Genomic DNA, 19,448 nt, shown 5'->3' with positions numbered 1-19,448 from the left:
TATTAACACAAGTTTTCTCAACAAGGTCAAACAGGTTAAGTGCAGTGATCATTTAACCTGTTTGACCTTGAACATTATGAATCTTTATTGCTTTCAATGTAATGCACAAGTTAAACTATTTACTGTACCTGGAAATCCTGAGGCACCTGCATCTCCCTTAGGGCCTGAAACACCTGGTAATCCAGGCAGTCCAGGGCTTCCGGCATCACCTTTACTGCCTGAGGTACCTGGAAAGCCTGCTGGTCCTGGTTCTCCCTATAGAAAATACAATAAATTAACATCATTTACATCAACTGTGTGAAGTCCCTTTTGTCCTCTTCCCGAGGAGCCACTTTATTGTTAACTTTATTCAAAGTGCAAAGCAGAACAAAGAAAGATGTAGGGCCCAATCATTGGAGACAACACATTAAAAGTAGCAAATCATTACAAAAGCTTAGTGCTGACGAATGAATACATAATGTGATGCGTGCAAACATTAATTACATTTGATAAGAGTAAGAAGTGCAGATACAATGACTAAATATGGCCTTCAGGAAACGCTATACCTCCCCCCTTCTTTTTCAAGGGCAGTTCAGTCCGACTTAGGCCGCCAGCGCAGGGGCGGATTTGCATTGAGAAATTCGGAGTGGGCGTCAGCCTCTGGATTTCACAGCAAATACACCCCATAGCGTGTTATGGCAACACGTGATTTCATGTCCACGAGCGGAAATAGATTGCGATTTTCCGCCAACCGAGAAGAAATAGCAGCATGCTGCGATTTTGTGTGCGCTCCGCACAGATGGCTTCCACTGAATTCAATAAAAGCCGTCCGTCCCGCGGCCATTCCGCAATCATCATTGTACAATGGTCGCGGGATCTGCGTTCTTGCCTAGCGACTGTGCGGCATCATCTGTACTACACATGTGCGCCGGCCGGCACATCCACAGCACAGGAAAGAAGACACCTGACAGGTACGCAGGGGTCACCACCGGGCACCGAGTTGAACTCCGCTGAGGGATCCCGCATGCAGGGTCCGACCCGGCCGTGTGCAGGCGGCCTTACTCCACTCCACCAGCTTTGGACTATATTGTATTAACCTCTGAATAACAAATGTAACACAGATCATCTTAATACTTCTACTTCTTTAAATATATATTTTATAGACCAGGTACTTAAACGTATCTCTGATGTGGCACTTCTATCTCGATGAGGGGGTAATGAGTAAATATGCAGTATGGAAAAATTCATACCTTAGGGCCAGGCAAGCCAGGTTGCCCATGGCCTGAAAATGCTGGATCACCTTTTTCACCTTTCAGTCCACTAAATCCTGGAGATCCTGGTGGCCCAGAGCGCCCAGGCGGCCCAGATGTACCCCTTTCACCATTTGGTCCTATGAGAGTTAAGATAAATAACACAGCTTTTAACTTTTAACCCAGCAGTTTAGGACGAGCTCTGTTCATTCTTTAGGAAAAGGACATTACAGTTTGAGATGAACACAGCTTGTTCTACTTTAAACAACTGTAGCTCTATCAGAGATACCAACATACTTTTGAAGTCATTTTAAAGCCAGGAATCTTAGTACAAAAAGCATGTTGATAGCACTTACAGAACCGGAGCTACAGCTGTTTGAAGTGGGATCGGGAATACTAAATGCACAGCTGTAACTTTTCAGTCACTGTTTGCGGAGAGGAAGGCGGAAGGGGGGCAAGCCAACAGCAGAGAAGATCTGTGATTCTCTTGTATATCTGGCAATGTTAATGTTAATGGCAATTCCTAACATACCGTATAAGGTTCTCACTGACACACCAGCAGACAAAGATGATGGCGGTGTAATTTTTTAAAATATTAATTCAATTAGTTAAATATCTGCAATTTACACGAATTGGCATAATCTCAATAAGAATAGTCCTACAAACTAAGCATCGCCTTCCTCTTGAATGGATTTAGAAGTATAGTACATAATTAGGCAGTGATAATGATGCACTCCTATCAGTTACTGATAATAATCACACAGCTCTGGTCACATGGTTATAATAGAGGAGATCACAGCTCATACTCCTGACTGTTGACTTATGATCTGAAGCTTAGAGGAGATAATTGACCCACCCCCTTCCTAAGAAAGAAATGGGATAGCTGTGCTGATGCATCATGGGATAGATGTGAAAGTGAAACCAAAATCTTTCAATATCAAGATGGTGGCTGATAAGGGGGCTGCACTGCAGGGAAGTGGATGGAATACAAAGAGGAGACCTCCAAAGTGTGATAGGCAATCAGTTGAGGGGTTCGGAGATTGAAAAATGTGTTTTCACCGGAGTTGCCCTTTAGTTTTACGTACGGACACAAACTTACAGCTGTATCGCAGAATCTGAAATTGCTCTTAGACATGGATGAAATATGCATCTATATCTAAATACAAGATTAGGGCCCATTAAAAAAACACCATAAATGTTTTTCTCATATAAAAAGTCAATTTCACTATGCAATTCATTAAAATAGCCCATAACACAGCAAAACTAATGTCCTGTGCAGAAGAAAATCTCCAACGTATGCACTTGTTTAATTGATAGTTGGGCTTGTATGGTTCTGAAATTGCAGTTTATGTGACCTCAGGAATAATTCTTCGCACATGGAGGATCACATCGGCATACTTTGTCTTTAAGTGAGCACTATTTATCATACTTTCTAGAAGTTTCCATGAAGTGGTAAAGATTGTAATACACTGTCCAACAATCTATTGTCTCTTCCAGATTTAGGGCCCTTATCTACTGAACAATTATCGTTCGGAGTCTCACTGGATCGAGAGAATCTGAACAATAATCTGAATGGAGGTGGGCAGTCTCTAACCGCTCCACCTCCATTTACTGAGAAGAAAATGCAAGAACCCAACAGTTGTCCTGTGTAAGAGGATGCTATAAAAACCAAGTGTTTCACTAAAGTAGCATAACACATACCTGGAAGTCCCATCTCTCCCATATTCCCTTTTGGGCCTTGAGCACCAGGTATCCCAGGCTGTCCAGGAAATCCAGCATCTCCTTTAGGTCCTAGATATACCAGTAGAAAGTACAGAAATGACCTTGTAACACAAGTAAAGTTGCCTAAACTTTGGGTGTATATGCAGAGTAAATAAATGTTGTTCTAGACGTAATCCATTACAAAGTCATGGATTCTCTAACAAGACTAAATATTTTTCTTCCCAGTAGTTTACACATTAGTCGGCTAAACAAATATCTTCAATTCAGGTTATGCCTCATGGATTACAATACTTTGTCCTCCATACCCACAGTAGTAAGTATGTTCAAATTTCCCTTTTCCTCTTACCTGGAAGTCCTGGGGATCCTGGAAATCCACTTTGGCCCGGTGATCCAGGAGAACCAGGCAACCCAATGAAGCCTTTCTCTCCATTTAAGCCAGGTGGACCTAAAGTGAGATCATAAAAATTGTATACAATTATAAGACTTGCTCTTTTCCAAATGTCTAAAGTTCTGTTAATTTCTGTTTAGGCTTTTTTAGACTTAAAAAAAACAAAAAAAAACAAAAACACATCAATTCTAAGTTTATTGTTAACTGTAGATTAAAAAAGAAGCAAGAAAAGACAGAACCAAAGCTGAATCCAAGTGTAAAGACTTGTGCAATTAGTAGTGTTGATGCTTTGTCACCTGTCAGGAAAATTCAAGAATGTGAATGAAGCCAAGTGTTCTACAAATGTATCATTTCGTGTTTCCTTATCATCCTGAAGAAATTACTTAAAATAAACTTTATGGAATGAATGTATAGAAACAAGGGTAAAAGACGAAGTTCCATGGCAAAGCAACATTTCACATATACGACAAATGCTATTGTGTGATGTCTAATTTAAAGGAAGTCCTTAAATTACATTACATGCAGTCTCAGTGACCACAGTGTCTCTCATTTTACCGACCTCGGAAAAATGAAATGGAAGGCTGAGTCAACCTTGAGTCGGCTACCTGGATCATACGGAGATTGTACCTACAACCTTCAGGTCATGAGCGAGTGCTTAGGACTGCATTTCTGCTGTCTTAGCACACTGCGCCACATGAGGCTCAGTTTTTACTAATGCCTATACTGAATGACGAAGATAAGCGAACATTCAGAGGCGTAACTTGAAGCTCCCGGGCCCCGATGCAAAACCTGTAACAGGGCCCCCAACTATAATGCTTTACTCATAGTACTGGGTTCCCTATATGGAGAAGAGAGGCCTTATGGGCCCCCTAAGGCTCCTGGGCCCGGGTGCAACGGCATCCCCTGCATCCTCTATAGTTACGCCCCTGGGCTCATTCATATCTGTGTTGGAGGACCCATTAAGAGCCTCCATTGTAGATTCTGTGGAAAGTACTGGAAAAAACAGTGAAGCGCTAATTTTTCCAATTATATGCCAGACCCCACAATGACAACCTGATGGACTCCACTGTAGTCAATAAAGTCCATTAGGCGCTGCTTGTGTCTGTTTCTAAAATGAAGCCCGAAGTGGTAGAAAAATACTGTGTTACTTAGGAGAACAATGTGCTACTAATTACATAGTGTTCATAGTATAAAGTAATCCAGAGAAAAGAATAGTGTAAGATTACTTTCACAAAAATCACACTCCTCTATGAGACAGGATATCAATTTCTGTTAATACATTTCTATACTGTATATTGAAACCTTGTTGGGATGTCTGTCACCCTTTCACGCTTACCTTCCTGTCCAGCTTCTCCTTTGTTTCCTTTGCTTCCTAGACCACCTCCATTGATACCTCCTGGTGGACCCATAAGACCACGTTCTCCTTTGTCACCCCTTAGTCCAGGATTACCATTAATACCAGGCTGACCAGGAAAACCATCAAGACCTAGAACATAATTACATATTAAGAAATAGAATGATGTAAAAATTCATGCACTAATCTACTAAAAGGAAGTTACCCGTCTCTCATTCCACTAATGTTGGAGAAACATACTTTACTGACTAATAGATTGCCTGAAGGGCTAAGAGGAATGCCATTCAGGTGTGGTTCAAGACATAGAATTTCAATTTCTGCAACATGTATAGTACTGTCAGGAGTACTGAATCTTCGATTTCTGCTGCCAATTTTGTAGCTTGATAGTTTGCTAAGGATGTACAACAGTTTTTGTTTAACCTCCTATGTATAGGACCCTCACAGAAGGCAGAAACATACTATAATATATGGTGTCTACACGAAGTCAAAATACTGAAAACATGACATCCTTTCAGGATGAAATATTTAACTAGTACCGAAAATGGAGGCTTCCAAGATGGTGAAGAAACGGGATGACATATACCACAGATACACCTATTGGTGGAATGTGTAATGATGACCATGAGACCAATCCATGATCAAGAAGCATTTCATAGACATGTAGTATAGCCATATAGATGAAATAAGATCCTTCCACCTAATGCTGATCAAATTGGATATGAAAAGTCTACCAACGGATCAAAAACCACAGATATGACTGCCTAAATTGAGTTAAAACCGAAAAGAAAAAATGTATGGTCATTAAGTGTTTCCCAATCATTTTTGACTCACGGCAGTTAGGTGTTGCTCAACCCTGAAAAGAAAAAAAATCTCTCCCCTCCCTTTCCTGCAGCACGTCTAGAAGCTTCTGATGGCACACCAGTGTGCCGCGGCACCGGGTGGAGAATCACTCCACTAATCAATAAGAACATTAAAACCACCTGCCTAGTATTATGTAGGTTCTTGTGTCACCAGAACAAGCAGCTCTGACCCATCAAGGCATGGACTCCTGTGTAACTAAAATGTTAGCAGCCGGCCCTGTAAGTCCTATGTCCTTGAATAGGCGGCACATGAATGAACTTTGGGCACCCATATTGCCTGTTCACCGATTGGCCATCCTTGGTCCTTGGCCATTTTTGTTTAGTAATAACCACCAACAATATCCTAAAAGATCACAAGACCACTTTGTTGTGCATATGTTACCTTTGGAGCCAGGAAAACCAGGACTGCCAGGATTACCAGGAAGTCCAGATGGTCCGGGTGGTCCCATAACTCCCATATCACCTTTTCCACCTAAAGACAACATCAAAATAATAATAATTGATAATGATTGCGGATGATGATGAAAACTTTCTACTCTCAAATAGAACTAATCGGATCTGGCATTACATTTGAACAGAACGAGAACATTGTTCTCCTTCTTTACAAGTCACTCATCAGACTACACATGGGATATTGTGTACAGCTTTGAACACCGACACTCAAGAAGAACATATCAGAGCTTGAGTGGATTCAAAGATGAGCAACTAATGTATTAAATTGAATGAGAGGACTACAATACCCAGAGAGTTTATCAAAGTTTTGATTATTTCGTTTAGAAAAAAAACGGCGGAGTGGCGACCTAATAGGGGGTTCTTTACTGTAAGAGCAGTGAGACTATGGAACTCTCTACCTGAGGATGTGGTGATGGCGAACTCACTAAAAGAGTACAAGAGGGGCCTTGATGCCTTTCTTGAGTGTTACAATATTACATGTTATAGTCACTGATTACTTTAGAAGGGTCGGTGATAAAGGGATTATTTCGATTGTTAGACTTGAACTTGGGAAGGAATTTTTTCCCAAAAAATTTATTAAAAATTGGCTTCTACCTCATTGGGTTGTTTTAATTCCTCTGGATCAAAATGGCAGGAAAATAGACTGAGCTAGATGGACAGATGCCTTTTTCAGCCATAAGCCTTCTGTCCACAGGCGATTCTGCATTGTGTTATCCGCGGCGATAATCCGCACACGGATAACGCAATGAATGCTTTCTATGGGACAACCATGGAAAGCGCAGCCTGATGTACACGAGCGGAAATCCTCCACGATTTTCCGCTCGTGTATAAAAATCGTGGCATGCCACGATTTTCCACAATGAACCTATCATAATGATAGGTTCACCGCGGAAAATCGCAGTGAGCTTAATGTTCTCCCGCGGCGTTAAAACGCAATGCCTGTGGACAGACGGCCTTATATACTATGTTATTGCGTTAAGTGCTTGACCAGTATTTTGTGGTATGTATATAAACATTTCAGATGCGTTTAGCAATCAGATGTATACATGTAGCATAAATATGGGAACGGAAGAGGTTTAAGGTCTCCTTGAGTTATATCTGATTGCATTGGCTTCAGCAACATTATTAACCAGATTTGAGATGTTCGAACCACGTAGCCAGTGGATATTTCAGTCACACATGGGCTTTGATATAAATCGCTGGTGGAGTTCAATTGTTGGGATCCCCACAATCATGAGAACAAGCAAGTCCTGTTCTATAGTTTCAGTGGAGAAGTGGATAGTTCCTACCTACTGAAGTCAAGAAAGGCAATTGATTCCCAGATCTGAGCTCAAGAAAAGTGGATATTCCCCATTAGAGATGAGCGAGTATACTCGCTGAGGCACATTACTCGAGCGAGTAGTGCCTTAGCCGAGTATCTCCCCGATCGTCTCTAAAGATTCGGGGGCTGGCGGCGGGGGAGAGCGGGGAGGAACGGAGGGAAGATCTCTCTCTCCCTCTCTCCTCCCCGCCACAACTCACCTGTCACCCGCGCCGCCCCCCGAATCTTTAGAGATGAGCGGGGAGATACTCGGCTAAGGCACTACTCGCTCGAGTAATGTGCCTTAGCGAGTATACTCGCTCATCTCTATTCCCCATTAAGGTTAACCCCTTTAAGTTTCGAAGACTGCCACCATGATCCCAGAATTATTCCTGCTTCATATATTAGTCAAAACAGGATAATCTATACTAGGGGAGAAAAGTGGAAACTCAATATTTTTTACGGCATACTAGTAAGGATTAGAGATGAGCGAGCGTACTCGGAAAAGCACTACTCGCTCGAGTAATTTGCTTTATCCGAGTATCGCTGTGCTCGTCCCTGAAGATTCGGGTGCCGGCACGGAGCGGGGAGCTGCAGGGGAGAGCGGGGAGGAACGGAGGGGAGATCTTTCTCTCCCTCTCTCCCGCCCGCTCTCCCCTGCTCCCCGCTGCGACTCACCTGTCAGCCGCAGCGGCACCCGAATCTTCAGACCCGAGCATAGCGATACTCGGATAAAGCAAATTACTTGAGCGAGTAGTGCTTATCCGAGTACGCTCGCTCATCTCTAGTAAGGATGTATGAAGAGTCTACGTTATTCTAATGTATTGCTACTATAATCAATAATAACAAATTAACAGTTAACTTAAAATATGAAGAGGAAAGATTATTTAACAAATGTATAAGTATATATATAATACGTTTACCTTTAATGCCTGGTACTCCATCACGGCCAGGGAACCCAGGTGGCCCTGGGGGACCTGTAAATCCTTGTTCTCCAGGAAAACCAGGATTACCACGTTCTCCAGGTGGGCCGGGAATGTCTAATCCTGGAGGACCAGGATCACCCTTGTCACCAGGTATCCCCCCTAACCCTGTATTGTAATAAAATATGTTAGGTGTTGCAAATTTGCAAAAGGCAATGCCACTTCAAGTAAGTCATCAATTATTGCAAAAAATTACTTTTACTGAATATTGTCATTGTGATAGTACAGCGGCAATAGCATATAGAGAAATATGTACGTAACACATAACAGCTACTAAGGTTATTCCAGTATAGGAGATTTCTATTGTATCTGCATCAGCGCAAATTAAAACAAAAAACAATGTTTACTTTCAATGTATATGTTCTTAAAGCCCAATTCTACATAAATTATCAAAAATGTAACAAATCTTAATATTCAATCCCCATCCCTACTTTCCATCATGGCCTATACTCAATCGGTCAATGAAGTGGAGGAATGGTGTGCTATTAAGCCGCCCGGAAGCAGGAGGCGCAGGTGGATCTCCGTGGTCAGCCTAATCTAATAGATAGGCTGACCGCGGAGAATCGGGGCAATTCGCAGCATGCTGCGAATTGCCAGCTGTGAGCGGAGAATCGCAATGATTTTCTGCCTGTGGACACGGGGTCGGCGCTTTCCATAGCAATGCTATGGAAAGCTTCAGACGGCGTGATTCGCCGGCCGTTTACTTAAGTCACTTATCTCTGAGTTACCATAATAGTCATGTTAGTTAATAGAGATGAGCGAACACGTTCGGCTCCGCCCCTTTTTCGCCCGAACACCGAACTTTGCGAACACTTCAGTGTTCGGGCGAAAAAGTTCGGGGGCCGCCGTGGCAGCGCGGGGGGGTACGGCGGGGAGTGGGGGGGAGAGGGAGAGAGAGAGGGCTCCCCCCTGTTCCCCGCTACTGCCGCCCGCGCCGCCGCGCATCTCCCCGCCCCCCGGCGGCACCCGGACACTTACGCGCGAACACTGCAGTGTTCGGCAAAGCCGGTGTCCGGGTGCGGATGTGTCCGTAACGGACACGTTCGCTCATCCCTATTAGTTAAGAAATGAGACTCTTCACAAAGGTTTCCTGGCCGAATTACTGCTTTATCTCATATGTAGGGAGTCGGGAAGGAATTTTTTCCCCAAAAGGGCTAATTGGCTTCTTCTCTTGGGGTTTTTTGCCTTCCTCTGGATCAACAACACAGGAGGATAGACAGGCTGGACTAGATGGACATTCTCTTCATTCGGCCTTACGAACTATGCTACTATGTAATGGCATGGATTATGACCATTTTTGTTGCAGTTTTGATGCAGATTTTCCATAGCACCATTTTCCTCTATGTGTGAACGTACCCAAACTGAGGCTTCTTTCTGTCAGGTTCTATAGAAATCTGACCGAAAAAATTACAGCATGCTCCATTGGATGCCTTATGTATGGATGTTTTTGGAAAGAACTCTGTACATATGGTACCCGACAGAGGACTGTACTGCACAACATAGCGTCCCGTATGGCTCCATAGCACTGAGCCAAATGGGACGTTGTGTATTCTACAGCCTCTGTGCCATGTGCATGCGGCTGTAGTCCATTTTATCATAATATTGCCAGCAGCCACAGAAATAGATGCAGCTCTACATTGAGAAGACCCAGAAAATTTTAGTTTCCAGGATCCTATCGATGTGTCATTGTTAATGAGGTTAGATGCCATTTACATTATATAATAATGTAGTAATGGGCTTTAAGAAAATATTAATGTGATGAACATGACATTATGTTACTATCTGCCAATATACATGTAATGCCATGTGTAACTTATATATCATGTCACTGGCATGTTATTCATAAAACTTCAATCCAGTGTCTTTTCCAAATGAAGTACGGACACTCCATGCTCATCATAGCTACCTTCAATATGTCTGCTAAGAGTCACTTAAACTATGCACCAGGGAGACTGTGTTACATTAGCACATAACACTAACATAACGTCAACACAAAATAAGTGAAATCTTTCTAATTCCTAGGATTTTTGCACAGATTGCTAATAAAATGTGGTCTATTATCCAAGTCACATTTATAGACAAACCTAATCTAAACTAATAGCAGTTGTACTATTCATGGTTTTTTTTAACACACTGATTAACCCTTGTATGGCGTCACTTTCTAAGTGCAAGACTGCAATGAACAAGGCTGGGAAATAAAGTAAGTGAATCTCTATGCTAATGATTTCTTCAAGAGTTAATTGGCAAAACGTGTTTTAATTAGGCAAATGAAATTGGAAGTATGAGTTTTAAGGTGCTTTGCCTTTTAAATAAAGGCACACATACCCTGGTTACTGACAAATCAGGTTTTTTTTTCCAATAAGGGTGCAGAATGCTTCAATGCAAACAACTCACAAGACCTCATAAGTCATGTTATAGAGATGCATGAAACTGGAAAAAGCTACATAGCATTGTTAAAGACCTGAGGCACATTAATTCACGACTAGACAAATTATCTCCAAATAGAGAAGGTTCATCGCTGATACAAATCTTTCTAGGAGCAAGTGTCCTACAAGTGTTCAACAACACAATGGGCAATCCTAAAAGGGGTGAGAAATGGCTAAAGACTAATTGAAAATGCCCTATAGAATACTCTACAAACTGTAAGAAAACGGTTTGCACATCCACTATTAGAAAAACACTAAACGAGATTGGTGATAATGGAAGGGCAGCAAGAAGGAAGCCACAGCTGTCCAAGAAAAGCAATGTGGCTTGTCTAAAATTTGCTGACGTCCACCCTTATGTTCCATGATGCTTCTGGCAAAATGTTCTATGGACAGATGAGACAAAAGTGAATTTTCATTGCACAAATGCACATAACACTGCGCACTAACACCAAAACCCCATCTGAACTGTGAAGCATGGTGGGGAGAGAAAAATAGTTTAGGGCTACTTTATTGTCTCATGACCTGGATGACGCAGGATCATTGAGGGAAAAGTGAACACTGAGGTGTAGCAAAACATCTTACAGGAGAATGTAAGGGCAGCAGTCAATGACCTCAAGCTTAAGAGATGTTCGGTGATGCAACTAGACAAAGACCTTAAGCGCAGAAATAAATCAACTAAAGAACGGTTTAAAAAAAAGGAGTTTGGTTTTTTTTAATGTCCGAGTCCTGACCTTAAGCCTATAGAAACGTTATGACATGAACTGAAGAGTTCTGTGCATGCAAGGCATCCCAGAAATATTATTGAGCCAAAACCCATTTGTAGGGAGGAAGGGTCCAAAATTCCTCCTCAACATTGTACAAATCTTCTTTCCAGCTACAGGAAATATTTAATGGAGGTGAACTGATTACTACTAAAAGGGCATCTACACATTATAAAATTCAAGTGTTCACTTACCTTTTCCTCCCTGCACTGTGGATGTTTACTCAATATGCTCAATAAAAGCCATAAACGGTACAACTGTTTGTGCGTTATTAGTTTAGATTGCGTTTGCCTGTAATTGTGACTTAGATAATTAAGTGACCTGCAAACATCCAGGTTATTCCAAGGGTTCACTTACTTTGTCTTGCAATTGTAAATATAAAACTTTTTCTTAAACATTTAAGTCAAACTTTGATGGCATTAGTGCACCCTACCAGTTTATTCACTGACTGAGAAACATCAATTCTTTCCTTGTAAATGGATTATTAGAGAACAGATACAGAATAAGACTGGACCGGAGGAGCAACCACAGTACCTGATGAACCTTGGTCACAAGTCAGCAGGTTTAGGATCATCAGGGGGCATCAAGCAGAAATGAGTTGCAAATAATGTAGTCAGGAAGAAGTTAGGTTAAGACAAAAAAAATGAAGCACACACAGGTTAGAAAAAAGACGAATAGTTAATTAAAGAATGGAAAATTCAAAAAACGGCACAATCTGCGTAAAATACAAAAGACAAACGTCATCCCTGTAGAAACATACTCAAGGAAATATACGCAGGGTTATCATAACTGGTTTAAAGGTTCCATGCATTTCTAATTTATATCTATATATAACATTGCTGCGACTCCACTCACACAAGTATCTGCCTAGAGAAGAGCGAGCACGCTCGGTAAGGTGAGTTACTCGAGCGAACCTCACTTATCTCGAGTAACTGCCTTCTCCTCCGTGCTTGGGGGAGCAACGGGGGGCGGTGGGGGAGAGTGGGAGAGATCTCTCTCTCCCCCCCCCCCAGCTACCCTATCCACTGCCGCCCCCCTGAGCACGCTCACAGGAGAAGGCAGTTACTCGAGATGAGCGAGGCTCGCTCGAGTAACCCACCCTACCGAGTATGCTCGCTCATCTCTAAATTCTGCACCTAAATGCATCTACAAAGAGGTAAGCACATGTAAAGGGAGGTGAACTTACTCAGATGTAATGGGCGCCATCATCAGTCCAAGTGCTTCAGCTCCATGGAAGTATAAAATTCACTAACTCATGTAAATGGCACAGTGAAAAGCTAAGCAACATTGTTGCAGTCCTGTCAGTTGTATGATCAAAAGTAGCAGGCGAAGGACCTGTAAGATGTAGATCGTTGGACACTCCGGCCGGTAACGTACAACTACTGACTCCTGCCAACAGTCCATGGGCTCCAGTGAAGTCTGATATGATGCCTGTACAGGATAATTTCCTAACGCGTTTCAGAGGCTGAAGCCTCCTTCGTCAGCATTAAGCTCCTATAGTATATCCCTGATGAAGACTTCCGCCTCTGTTAGAAAGTAATCCTGTTCAGATATCATATCACACTTACTGTCATTACTGTAGCCCATGAACTGTTATCAGAAGTCAGTGGCTATATGCCGCTGACCGGAGTGTCCCACAGTCTACATCTTACAGGTCCTTTACCGGCTACTCCTAATTATACGACTGACGGGACAGAAGTAGATCACTCAACTTTTCATATTGCTACTGTATCCACATGAGAGTTACTAAACTTTATACTCATGTGAAGCTGAAGCACTTGGACTGATTACAACACCCATGACATCTGAGTAGATTCATCCCCTATATACCTTTTTGTAGTAGTGCTTACGTGTGGATTGGATACTTATGTGAGTGTAGTCTCCGCATTGTTATATATAGGTGGATTGTGATGTTTATCCCTGGTATCATGGTCTAGCGGAGCTCAAACTGCCTGCCTGTTTGGTTGTTTAATCCCCAGCTACATACGTGCATGGTTGCAGGAGCGGCGCGTTTTGAGCACAGACATCTGTGATAAGGTATATGGAGTGTGGTGCTGGTGTGTTCGTTATTTGGTGGCATTTCTCACCCCCCAGCAATTTAGCAGGATCTCTGTTCCTTCTTAGGGAAAAGGACATTACAGTTTTGGATGAACAGAGCTTGTTCATCTATAGCTCTGGTTCTATCAGGGCAACCAACAAATGTTTGGGTTATTTTAAAGCTAGGTAGCTTATTCATAGCTAGCCCTCACAGAATCAGAGTTACAGCTGTTTGAAGTGGAGTCAAAAATACTGAATTACAGCTGTCAGTTTCCAGTGAATGTGTTCAGAGAGATGAAGGGGGACTACCTGCGGCAGAAAATATCTGTGGTTCTTCTGTATATCATCTCCCTGTCCCATAGAGAAGGGGGAAAGGGATTTCTGTTCATATTATCACCTCCTCATCAATCAGAGAGCATATTTGCTCTCTGATTGTCACATAGGGTTTTCTTCCCAGAAAAGGAGTGAAATGAGGAGTTGCTCATCTAAATCAGCCCTCCAAACCATTTAACCCCGCAGATGCTGCAGTCATTGCTGACAGTGGCATCTAATGTTACTAACCAAAAAATACACAGCATTGGTATTGCAACATCCATAACAACCGTACTATAAAAAAAAAACATTTATGGAGCACAAAAAAAAAAATTGTAAAAAAAAAAAACTCTTTCCCTAAAGAAGAATAAAAAATAATTAAAAAACCTTATATATCTCAACATATAAACTACAAAAAAAACAGGCCTGATATGGCTCTTTTGTCTGAAAAATAAAAAAGCTTATATTGTGAACATAATAAAACCTCTATAAACTTAGTATTCTCGTAATCTTAATAACCCGTAGAATAAAGGTACCCTAATATTTATACCACACTGTGTGCCTTAAAAATAAATCACAAAAAACTGTGGTGAAATAGCTTTTTCTTATTGACTCTAGCAAAAAAAAATAATAAAAGGTTCAATACATTGTGTGTACCAAAAACAGGTTCCTGTAAAAACTAAAAGGTGTCATACAATTAAAAAAAAGTATGACAGCTGGAACACAATAGGGAATACGACTTACTGGCCCTAAAGGCTAAAATGAGTTCTGTCCTTAAAGGGGTTAAAAGTACTCAAGGCAACATGAACAAATTCAAAATCTACAATAAAAAAAAGGAAAAAACATTTTTAGTTTTTTTAAAATTTTGAACATGACCGTTGAGGGGGGGTGGTGGTTAAGCATATAAATGAGGTGGGTAATGATAGGATAACTTTAAAATGTATGGCCACATAAGGTTTTTGCAGTTTTAAAGAATGACCTCAACATCCTATGGTTCTGTTTCTATATATATATATATATATATATATATATATATATATATATATATATATATATATATATGTTACGATGAGAACCAGACACCTTAGCTATGCTTCTTTGCATTGGGGAGAAGTGTGTTTGGGATACCAGTTCTTCTCGGCTACTAAGTGGACATCACAAGTAGGTGCGGTATGTAAATGGTATATCATGTCAGAGTCCCCGGAAACATGAGAACATTTACATCTTGTGTAGTTCACTAATGAAGATTACTGGTAATTATAGATGAGCGAATATACTCGCTAAAGGCAATTGCTCGAGCGAGCATTGCCTTTAGCGAGTATCTCCCCCGCTCGAGACTGCAGGTTCGGGTGCCGGCAGCAGGCACGGAGCTGCGGGGGAGAGCGGGGCGGAATGGAGGGGAGATCTCTCTCTCCCTCTCTTACCCTCTCCCCCCTGCTCCCTCCTGCTGACAGCCGCTACTCACCGCTCCCCCGCGCCAGCACCCGAACCTTCTGTCTCGAGCGGGGAGATACTCGCTAAAGGCAATGCTCACTCGAGCAATTGCCTTTAGCGAGTATACTCGCTCATCTCTACTAGTAATCTAAAACAAAGGGTCGTGTTATAGAAAGAGAACCACAGCAGTAACTACGTGTCTGAATGTCTTCCTATTACGCCCTTCTATGACCCTACTATATAAGACCCTAACCTACTGGACTATAAGAATACACAATCACTCGTCTTCTTACTTTTACAACTACACACTTCATCCTCCTCCTAATAACGATCACTACATCATGAATACATGTGATTTACCAAACCTAAAAGGTGATGACATGCACAGAAATAATATTAGTAGGTGGTATAGACAAATAGACATAAACCCTCTAAAAACACGGCCATCTTTTAAATCACAGATCAGTGTATTAACCCATCGATATTTGTGCTTCACCCTCTTTACGGAATTAATGGAAGCATATTTGAGATTTCCTGAAACATATCAGAATATGGTATTCGTGCTTTAAAAGGGGGGTTACCTCGAAACACGTTGCATTTTCCCGACTGCCTTTGTGTCAACGAACCCGTTTGGATTAACACACACGTTATTGGTGTGGATACTACACAGTGGAGGATTGAGGGTCTATTTCCTTCTATAGGAGGTTCTTGTTGTCTTTGGGATCCCCCAGCGCAAGTAAGTTTTATCTGAGCTTCACTGTAATTGTACTAGTGGTCATACGGTCTTCTGAGCGCTGGCTTTTTTCTGGTTTTCCTTGGTATACAGGTGTGCATTCTCAGAAGTGAGCACCAACTTAAAATGTGGTGAACATAAATGATGCGAAGTATAAACTCATAAGAATGTAATAGAATGCCTGTGCTTCATATGTACGTATCACTGTACTACTCAATATATGCATATCACTAATATACTCTACAGCTCTGTACAGAGTATGCAGTCTCAAACTATCTTCTCCACCTTATGCTTCCACATCCTCACGTTCTTGTGGCAATTTCATAAATAAATCTTGTTATTTGTATAGCGCCAACTTATTCCGCAGCACTTTCAGGTAATTTTTATTTATTACCCCTCACCAAGCTGGTTACTCATTTTACCGACCTCGAAAGGATGGAAGGCTGAGTTGACCTTGAGCCAGCTACCTGAACCATTCAGGGGTTTGAACTTGCAACCTTCAGGTCATGAGCGAGAGCTTACACTCTGCGCCACACAAGGCTAAAAAACTGTTTAAGAGTAGCTACACTTTCAGCTAACTTTTAACATGTCATAGGGACATATCAAAAGTATTGATCAGTGGGGGTCCTGCAAATCAGATCCCCGCAAATTGCTAAAAGAGGGGGCTGCAGTGCTTACCCAAGTGCTGAGCCCCATTGGCTGTCTTCGCTGTTTTTTGGCTCCTTCCAGCAGCTGAACACGGTCACATAGAGGTGTATAGCGCTATCTATAGACTTCTATGCGGCCATCTTCAGCTGCCTTAAGGAGCGAAGACAGCCAAGAGAGCACCGCATTCAGGTGAGCGCTGCAGCCCCCTCTTTCTAGCGATCAGCAAGGGTCTCAGCAGCAGGACCCCCACTGATCAATACTTTTGACAGGTCTCTATGAGTATCTTTAGTTGTTTGTTCAAAGCCTCCATCCTGTCAGACTCAGACAGACAGGGGCGTAACTATAGAGAGTGCAGGGGATACGGTTGCACCCGGGCCCAGGAGCCTTAGGGGGCTCATAAGGCCTCTCTTCTCCATATAGGGAGCCCAGTACTATGAATAAAGCATTATAGTTGGGGGCCGAGTTACAGGTTTTGCATTGGGGCCCAGAAGCTTCAAGTCATGCCTCTGTGCAGCATGGTTTAGGTATGGGTACAGGTACAGATACAGATAGAGGGGGGGCCCCAGCTCACGTTTTGCATCAGGGCCCCTGAGCCTTTAGTTACGCCCCTGCAGACAGATAATAGATGGCAGTGCTTTTATAATAAAATGTAAAGCAAAAGAGAGAAAGAAAGAAGTGACATATTAGGCATGCATCCCGCTAAATGATCAGCGTGCGGTTAGTAGCAATCAATCCCAAAGCTTGTATTCGCCCAGCCAGTGAACGCAGCATAGCAGGGTGCATGATGCAAAAATACAGTGTGTTCCGGAAGCACTTTGTGCATTGTAGGACATGCAGCTTATGCACTGGGTGTTGTGGCCGCACATACAGGTGGTGGCAAGGAAATATAAAACAGGTCTTGAAAAGTGCTCGGTTACCAGCAGTGAAGCACAATATATGAACTTTGCTTTCAGTGTTCATTAGTATACATAACAGGTGCAATAAAGCAATGGAATCGCTTATTTGATAACAGGATATACATAGTAGAAATACAATGGAAACTACAGCAAGACTTTTGTTAAAGAGTAACTGTGCCCTCTGTAAACTTTTGACATGTCATGGGAAAGTGTCAAAACTTTTGATTGTCGGTCAGGCCGCTGAGACCCTCCCAATTTGTAGAAAAAAAGCAGAAGTGCTTGTCTGAATGCTATCAATGCTCGCTAGATGAAGAAGGGCTTAGTAGTAAGTCTATGGGTCTATCTTCAGCTAGTGAGCAATGATAACACTTCAGCTGCTTTGTTCTAGCAATCAGTTGAGGTCTCACCACCCAGACCCCCAGCGATCAAGAGTTTTAACATGTCCCTATGACATGTCAAAAGTTTTTTGAAAGCACCCTTACACTTTAAGTCCACTTTAGTGCTGAAAGATGATTCTGCATCGGTTTCTGTAGATTACATCATATTGATGCTACATATAGCTGTCATTAAATAAGCATTTTAAAGGGGCGGTGTCACCTTAGAAGAGCATCTGAGCATATTCTATCTATCTACCTATCTAATATCTATCTATCTATCTAGGAGTTACTTTGCATATTTGTAAGTTTATGTGATCTCACTATTGATTGTAGGGCCAAATAACACATAAGTTAACAGAAATTCAAAATTATCCCCCATTTATGATACCACGTTTTTTTCTTCCAGGACAGAAAGGTTTGACTTTTGAGCATTGGGCCCTTTGCATGACCACTAAATTAGTTTTGTCCATAGAGGGAAGTTCTATACTGTTATTTGCTGCCTACAGCAAAGGGTATAGGACAAACTAGGGCTGGGCCCTCTCTTTAAGGGCCCCATAGAATGAGCTATCTCTGTAGTATATATGTCTTTGGACTTAATTTATGAATGTTCAAAGTAACTGCTTTCTCACAATTCTACTTGTTCCTAAGATAGTTTAGATTGTATATCTTCTTCACCTAATTGCCAGTGTCATCTACCCATTCTATTACTAGGCGACAGCCCCTTTAAATAAAGCTGCTGAAAACAGCTATTAAATGGATCATACGTGATATTCCATTAAATAATAAAGAGAGGTGCATACATTTATCACATTTGATTTTAGCTAAGGTGTATAAATATTTCAATGTACAACAAAACTACAATATAACCGCAAAATGCAAAGTTATATTTAACTTTATAAGATTTGCATGGTATGTATATCAAGGATCGGGAAAGACTGAAAAGCAGTCATCAAATTGTATTTCAAATTTTAGCTGTGATTGAAATACCTTCTCAATTTATACTTAAAAAAGGGTTCGGAGAGATTGCATGCTTTACCTGTAGGGCCGGCTGGTCCAGGAAGTCCTGGAGGGCCAGGAGGACCTTGGCCACCAATACCTGGAAGCCCAGGTGGACCTGATGGGCCAGGAAGTCCGTTCTGACCAGAGTCACCTATGATAAAGATGTACAAGGTCTTTTGAAGAATGATTTATTATATAATTGTGCAGATTTACAGATGTTGCTGTTTGTAACACATTCATTTTCATAATCCCAGTTAAAGGGGTTGTCTCGCGGCAGCAAGTGGGGTTATACACTTCTGTATGGCCATATTAATGCACTTTGTAATGTACATCGTGCATTAAATATGAGCTATACAGAAGTTATTCACTTACCTTTCCTGCGCTGGCGTCCCCGTCTCCATGGCTCCGTCTAACTTCCAGGAGGCTGGAATTGGCACACATGATGGGGCGGAGCTACGCGATGACGCGTAGAAGGGGGCGGAGCCAGAACGCCGCTGCTGCCGGGCAGACCCGAAGGCAGAAGACCCTTCTGCGCA

The 19,448-nt window shown here is 42.0% G+C and overlaps 1 protein-coding gene across 1 annotated transcript in view; it reads right to left on the bottom strand.

Moving 5' to 3' along the window:
• COL4A5 (collagen type IV alpha 5 chain) overlaps positions 1 to 19,448 on the bottom strand; it is a 173,344-nt gene that overhangs the window by 53,631 nt on the left and 100,265 nt on the right. The window contains exons 30-37 of the mRNA XM_066581716.1: positions 18,950 to 19,063; positions 8,230 to 8,397; positions 5,936 to 6,025; positions 4,676 to 4,825; positions 3,298 to 3,396; positions 2,931 to 3,020; positions 1,230 to 1,369; positions 129 to 255 (exon numbers count right to left, since the gene is read on the bottom strand). Coding sequence (XP_066437813.1) covers positions 129 to 255; positions 1,230 to 1,369; positions 2,931 to 3,020; positions 3,298 to 3,396; positions 4,676 to 4,825; positions 5,936 to 6,025; positions 8,230 to 8,397; positions 18,950 to 19,063 — 978 coding nt within the window. The remainder of the gene's footprint in view (positions 1 to 128; positions 256 to 1,229; positions 1,370 to 2,930; positions 3,021 to 3,297; positions 3,397 to 4,675; positions 4,826 to 5,935; positions 6,026 to 8,229; positions 8,398 to 18,949; positions 19,064 to 19,448) is intronic.

The sequence above is a fragment of the Eleutherodactylus coqui genome, chromosome 10 (genome assembly GCF_035609145.1).
Source record: "Eleutherodactylus coqui strain aEleCoq1 chromosome 10, aEleCoq1.hap1, whole genome shotgun sequence".
Lineage (NCBI taxonomy): Eukaryota > Metazoa > Chordata > Amphibia > Anura > Eleutherodactylidae > Eleutherodactylus > Eleutherodactylus coqui.
Note: the sequence above shows the minus strand (reverse complement) of the source record. Positions and strands in the feature narration are given on the sequence as shown.